Source organism: Emys orbicularis, chromosome 13 (genome assembly GCF_028017835.1).
Source record: "Emys orbicularis isolate rEmyOrb1 chromosome 13, rEmyOrb1.hap1, whole genome shotgun sequence".
Classification (NCBI taxonomy): domain Eukaryota; kingdom Metazoa; phylum Chordata; order Testudines; family Emydidae; genus Emys; species Emys orbicularis.
The window spans coordinates 41735567-41742458 of NC_088695.1; the positions used below are offsets into that span (position 1 = coordinate 41735567).

The following is a 6892-nucleotide window of genomic DNA, read 5'->3' on the forward strand; positions in this document are numbered from 1 at the left end:
ATCACTTAACCATTCTGCACCTTTGTTTCCTCATTTGTAACACAACAACTTCCTGCTCCACAGCAGCGTGGGAAAGCTTAACTCACGATCCACAGAGCACATGGAGATCCTCCCTTGGAAGACCCTGCAATTGGGCCGCAGGTAATCAACCACAGTTGTGCTGGACTCCATTCCCTTTTTTAAAGGGGCCAGTCGCCCTGGGACACTAAAAGCTACTTTCACTAAGGACCCAACTATGCAATCCTTATTCACATGGGTAGTCCCATTGACTACGATGGGATTGTTTGCGTAAGTGCACAGCAACATGAGTAAATCATGCACGAGGGCTCTTGTTGATATTTGATTCTATAGTGCCCCATGTTTGTAATGACAGACAAAAAATAACCTGTGTAAGCAACGAATCACTCTGTATTTCTCATAACTGATACTGTCAAACAGTACATTCCCCTCAGCCCATCAGAGGACCTGAACTTCAAACACAACTTGGTCATGCTACTTATAATGTAGAATATGTAACAAGGACAGAAACAGTTAACCCCAGCTCAACTCAATGATTAATGCCAAAAAAAAGAGAAGAAAAATTAAAATTACACAGATGAGATCCATATTAGAACTGGCTAATCCCAGCTATCGAGCCAAAGTTTAAAAATCATACTTCCCAGACAGCTTTTTTTTCCTTTAAAAAACATGAAAATAAAACATGCTACAAAACTGCACAGATACCTAGGGTTAGTGTCCAGTCTGAGATCCTCTCTGCTTCCTTCCAGTCGATCATGATCAGTGTATTTGCAGCTCAATAATATTATCAAAGAAAGTTTTCAGAAAAGCCCTGTTTGGAACCCAATAGGCTAGGGGAAGGCACCCCACATTGCATTGCATCCCTGCAATGGAGCAAAGTCCAATTTGCCAAGCGTGGCCCTGAACAGGGGCAAACCTCAGTCATCTGCATCATCAAACTGGCCAACCTCAGGCATTCTATTTGGCGAACTCAGAGAGAGTGGAGCTGCATGGTGACACCTGGGGTTATACAATGATTCTTCTTGCCGTGCACATGATGCCAATAGACAATTTTCCTGAAGACTACCACAGTCGATATCTTCCGCATCTAAAGAGGATTTTAAAAAAATAGGAGAGAGTGTTGTTAGACTGCATTAGAACACTCTGCATTGGCTATCACTACAGAGGGTTTGTCGTAGCAAGTTATTTGCATCAGTGCTGGAATGTCAGTTTGGCTGACCAACATTAGTGCATGAAACATACAAAACCTCTGTACAACTGGTGATGCAGATAGAGAAGCTTCAGTAAATTACCTGCCTAAGATCTCACAGAGAGCCTGTGACAGAGCTAGGAACAGAACCTAAAACTCCTGGCTCAGAGTCCGAGAGAGAAAGAGAATGACAAGGAGACAGAATGAGCCAGTCCTACTGCTAATCTACAAACCCTCAAAAGGTTATTCATTAAACACACCATCAGTTTGCTCAACTGAAGTGTCCAGTCTGGCAAGACACTAAATGCTCTGATCGCCCAGTGACTGCAATGGAAATTCAGGGGGTGCTCAAAAACTCAAAGGAGAAGCCCCTAACTGTGGAGCTTTCAGGGACACATCCTGCAAACACAAACAAGTTTACTCACGTGGCTACTCTTGGTGAAGTCAGTGGGACGGCTTGTCAGAGTAAAGCTGCTCATGTGTGTTTGCAAGATCGGCTTGTAAATGAACACGTTCAGGTCAGCGACTTTGTCTCTTTATACAACCCTCCAAACACCACTATTCTTTACAGGGACATGACTGATAAAGCCCAGGGTGAATCTCTCAGGAGGGAAGGAGAAGGGTCCTTTAGGCAGGGGCCCTCAGCTACTGTACTCCCCACCACTGGAGGTCAGGATGAGCCCATCTCTCCTGCGCCAGAGCAAAATACAAGACTTATAAAGGCCAAACCCCAGAGTAACTCCACACACAAATGTGCACATTTTTCCCTTGCAGTAGCATCCCATAAGAACCCCATTGGCCAAGGAAAGAACCAAGGCTGTCCCATTTGAACACAGCAATGTTTCTTTTAAACTACTGTATTTAAGACTTAGGTACAACTGTGCATCACAAACACACAAGGTAGACAGAAAGCAGTCAAAGGGTGTCACTACCAAATGCTCAAAAAAAGAAGAATGTGGAACTATTTAAATGGGCTGCCAGGCAAAGCACTCTCTCCATCCACTTAGAGTTGTAGGCTTGATGAAAGCATAAAGCAAATCTGCACCTACCGTATGGATTACATTCAGCATCCTCCAATTCTTTATCCCAGTCCTCTTCCTCATACTGAGAATCAATTTTCAGCTCAGGGAAAGATACAATGCAGGCTTCGTCATCCAACTCCCAGTCCTCAAGGTCACTCTGGAAGTCATCAAAGTCACGAAGACATTTAATAGGAGGCCCCGAGGAATCTGAATGAGTAGTGTCACTTTCATAGCAAGGGCAATGAGAAAATCTACTCTGGTGAGACTCGCCATCAGAAACGTTCCTTGCCAAACGGCCTGTAATACGACAGAAATTGCCAACAGAGATGTTTAGGATATAAACTGGGGTGGTGAAAATGCTTTAATACCATGCAGTAGTTCAACATGAAGACACTTTGTGAACACAGACCTGTTTTGAACAAGCAATGAAAGTAGCTAGTCAAAGCCCATGAAAACTACAACACTTCCAGCTACAGACAGAAATCTATCCCCAACCCATTATGCTGTGCTGAGGTTGCAGAAGGAATAAAATTCTGTAACACAAGAAGAGGCATCAATTCTATCTAATTATAATAAGTCCAATTTCATGTGGGTGTATTTAATACCACACTAATATTACTCTGGGTTTCAGATATTTCCTATATTTGGAATATATTACAGATAGCCTGAATCCCATCACTAGCTCCAAACTCCCCCAAACTGAACTTCACAGCTGGTGGTCTCTCTATATAATGGTCTGAACCCAAAGTCTGGGTCTGAACTTTGCACCTTGGGCTGATGTCTAGAACTTACTGTCCTGTTTCATCACCACCACTGCCTCTTGACATCCTTCAAGAGGAGGTTTGTTGAATAACTCCAGCTGGAGCCGCCAAAGCAACAGGAATTTGTTTTTGCAATATTGATCAAGTGCTCCTCTATCTAGGGATGCACAGAAAATGGGCAACAATAATTTAGCAGAGTTCACTCAAGAGAAGTTTCCCACCCATCATCACTACACAGCTTTGTTTGGCCTCTTCTAGCAGACAGCATTAATAACTATTCTTTCTCACCTTGTTCTGATTTAATGCCTTTTTCTCTGCATACCTTTTCTAGGCCTCCAATTCACAATTTTCCCTCCCTTCACAAGCTCTTCTTCCTCATGACATGTGCAGTCACCTGCAGCCACCGTTATCTAAAAAAGCAGAGATACGGTTTTAAAGGGATCAGTAGCTTTGCTCCTTAGACTCCTATACAGTGAGACTCCTGTTCCAAAGTGAATCAGGGGACCCAAGCGATCTACCTCTGCCCAAGTTAAGATTTCATTTTAAATAAGCCCGCAGACAGTTCCAGCATCGAGAAAACAACAGCCTGTGGCCAGTTTCACCACTGCTGTTCAGAATCCTGCGGGAAGCAGTGAAATCGACACAAATCAATTTTAGAACTGCAACTGTCTGGAAAACCTATGAGCAAAGGCAGGCACTGGGAAAAGGGAGAGTTAATGGAATGGAAACCTAACCCCTCTGCAGGAGCCCAGATGCTGGGGGAGAGAAAGAGTATCTGATCCCATTCTAGCAGCCAGAAGGCTTGCGGAAAGGTAAAGGACAGAAAGAGAGAAACTAAGTTTCTCCAGGAGCAGAGCTGCCCTTTTCCACAGGCCCCAAAGCTGGGAAGTATAAGACAGAAAGGTTTCGCTCTGGTTTCACTGGTACAATGGAGACAAGTTCTGCTGGAGAACGGTCTCCCACACTGGTAACAATACCAAAGTGGCAACAAGGGGAATATGGCAGAGCAACAGCAACTCTTCACCAGTCCATTAGTCCAGGGAAGGATAGTAAAAGAGATCAAGCCAGCTTGTGAGTTTCCAGATCTGCATGGAACTCTGAGCAACTGACTACATACATTGGGCTTAAGGCCAGTTGTGAGCAACAGGACTTGAATCAAAGGGGAAGGATGTGTGGATGGCCCAAAGTTAGTGATACATGAAGGGAGAAGATAAACAGTAGGGGGCTACATTCTGTGTGTTTATATAGCTTCCATCCTGCAAGTTACTCTGTGCAGGCTGATCCCTGCACCGTTGTGGTGCTCCACTGAAGTCAATGGCCTATGAATAGTAACTTACAGGTTACTTAGTATGCAAGTTCTTAACTAGTAATAGTAATATATCCCCCATTCTACGTCAGGGAGCAGCTACTGCAACTCTAAAAGCCAACCTCCATATTGTGACAATGCCCCTTGGTTGAAATTTTATATGTGGGAAAGATTAGAAGGCACTATATTTCTTCCCTCTGCTAAAAAATAACAATCTCGTTTCCAGTAATGGGCATGGAAAACAGCCCCTATTTCCACTCTGTCCAAGGGAAAATTTAGTGTCAGTTACACACAGACACACACAAGTATATGTATAGTCAAGCTCCAACCTCGTGACATGCTTGTGAACCTAAAGAGTTAAATATCAGGGGGTAGCCGTGTTAGTCTGTATCTACAAAAACAACAAGGAGTCTGGTGGCACCTTAAAGACTAACAGATTTATTTGGGCATAAGCTTTCGTGGGTAAAAACCTGACGCATCCGAAGAAGTGAGGTTTTTACCCACGAAAGCTTATGCCCAAATAAATCTGTTAGTCTTTAAGGTGCCACCAGACTCCTTGTTGTTTTTTAAAGAGTTAAAATTACCAAAAAAAAACCAATAACATTCTGCACATCGATGGAGATCTGAACAGCTCCCAGGAGTTTTGCATCAGCCCAAACATCATTTAACCCCTTTCACAATTTTCTTTAAGAACTTTCTATTTCTCCCAAACATAAACCCCAGCAAGAAAATCACCCTGAAGGGTCTAAAAGATTAGGTTTCAACTAGAATCCACCTCCACCTTCACTCAAGGAATAGCCAGCTAGGCCAGTGGGGAAGAGAAAGGGATGCACTTTACAGTCCCTTTACCATGGGATCTGGGGAAATAAATGGGAATTAAGAAAAGGAAAGGAAATGAGACCACAATATTTAAAGAAAACACCCACCCACTCCCTACAGTTCTGTCCATAACCCCAACTCGATCCCCACATGCTGAAATACAGTACTCCCATCTCTCACACACACAAACCAGACTCTCCATAAATCTCCTACAGTCATCCCCAGGCATCTACTGCCTTCCTATACACCCCCTCCACACACACCCTCACAGCCCCCAACACATACACTCCCCTCTCCCTGCACACACCCCTTCCACAGACCCTCCCCTCCCCCCTGCACATACCCCTCACAGCCCCTCCTCTCCCCCCTGCACACACCCCTCACAGCCCCCTCTCCAGACCCTCCCCTCCCCCTGCACACACCCCTACTGCCCCCTCCCCTCACAGCTCCCCCTGCACACACCCCTCACAGCTCCCCCTGCACACACCCCTCACAGCCCCCTCCCCTCACAGCCCCCCGCCCCCGGCCAGGCTCCCCGCTGCTTCTCACCTCCGGGCCTAGGAGTGGCTCCAACGGATCCTCTTCCCGCTGCCGCGCCCCCGGCCCCTCCATCCCCGCCCCTCCACAGAGGCCCCGGGCCGGGTACCTGTTGCGCCCCCCGGCGCACGGGACTCGCCACGCGGCCGGCCAAATGGCAACACGGGGTAGCCAACCAGCGGCGGAGGGAGTGGAGGGAAGCACGTGGGGGGGGGGGGGGGGAAGCGGTCCGGTGAGCCCCGGTCCCAGCTGCTCCCGCGGGGGGGGGGGAAGGGCACTACAGCACCTACCCACCCCCAGCCCTCCAACCACTGGGGCTGTGGAAGCCCCACCCCGCCCCATTGCATGGGGATATTGACAGCCCCTGGTTGTTAGCAGTAAGTCCGTAGGTAAATTCACATGGCGGCCTTTATTTTCCCTTTCCACCATAGCAGCTAACCCTGTTTCTTAAAACACACACACACACACACACACCCATCTCTATCATAAAAGAAGTTGGTTTTTCATTCCTACCTTCTACAAGGCAGGCGTGGCCTCTGTCCTTTCTGCCTCCTGCAGCCCTAAGCACCAGGTCAGCCTTGAGCAAATAGTGGATTGTCTCTATACTAATGTTCCATCCGGAAATAGTGTTTCAATGGCGAAAGACTGAAGCCCTGGATTATAATGTGGCAGGCTGGTCTCCGTGCCACGCTGATGGCAAGAACACAAGACTTCAAAAGCGGAATCTTCGTGAACAGAAATTTGTATTATGCTTATACTGACAACAGCAACCATGGGATTAGGAGACAGGGGTAATGGTTTTCCCATAAGGAAATGAATGAGATTTTATTTTTAATCAACAGAAGAGTTCCAGGATTATCTTGGGAGTTTTCCTTTCCAGCACTGTAGGGCCCACTTCACTACATCATAGTCATGGCTTCCTGAGCTGTGGCTGCTAGCTGCATGGCCGGTTGACATAGCCAGGGGAAAGGTGTGCATGGGGCAGATGCCCTTGCCATGGGTTGGTGTGAAGTAGGAAGGAGAGTTTTCCCAAGAGCTCACTCCGTCCGCTCTGGTTACTGTAGAACAAGGGTAGGGCTTAGGTAACTACTGCCCCTGTTCTTTAGCCTGATAATACTGACACCTAGCTCTTTACTTTGCAGCTCAAAGCACTTTATGGAGTTTAGAGCCTTTATCCCCATTTTACAGAGACACAAAGAGGGGAAGTGACTTGCCCAAGGTCATCCAGCAGCCCAGTAGC

At 46.6% G+C, this 6892-nt stretch overlaps 1 protein-coding gene across 1 annotated transcript; it reads right to left on the minus strand.

Annotated features, from left to right (window-relative positions):
- Positions 1–935: 935 nt before the first annotated feature.
- On the minus strand, positions 936–5727 carry COPRS (coordinator of PRMT5 and differentiation stimulator). The gene is made up of 4 exons (XM_065415576.1): positions 5665–5727; positions 3313–3400; positions 2257–2526; positions 936–1105 (listed from the first exon to the last, which is right to left on the minus strand). The coding sequence occupies exons 1-4, from the start codon at positions 5725–5727 to the stop codon at positions 936–938; spliced, it is 591 nt and encodes a 196-aa protein (XP_065271648.1).
- Positions 5728–6892: the final 1165 nt, after the last annotated feature.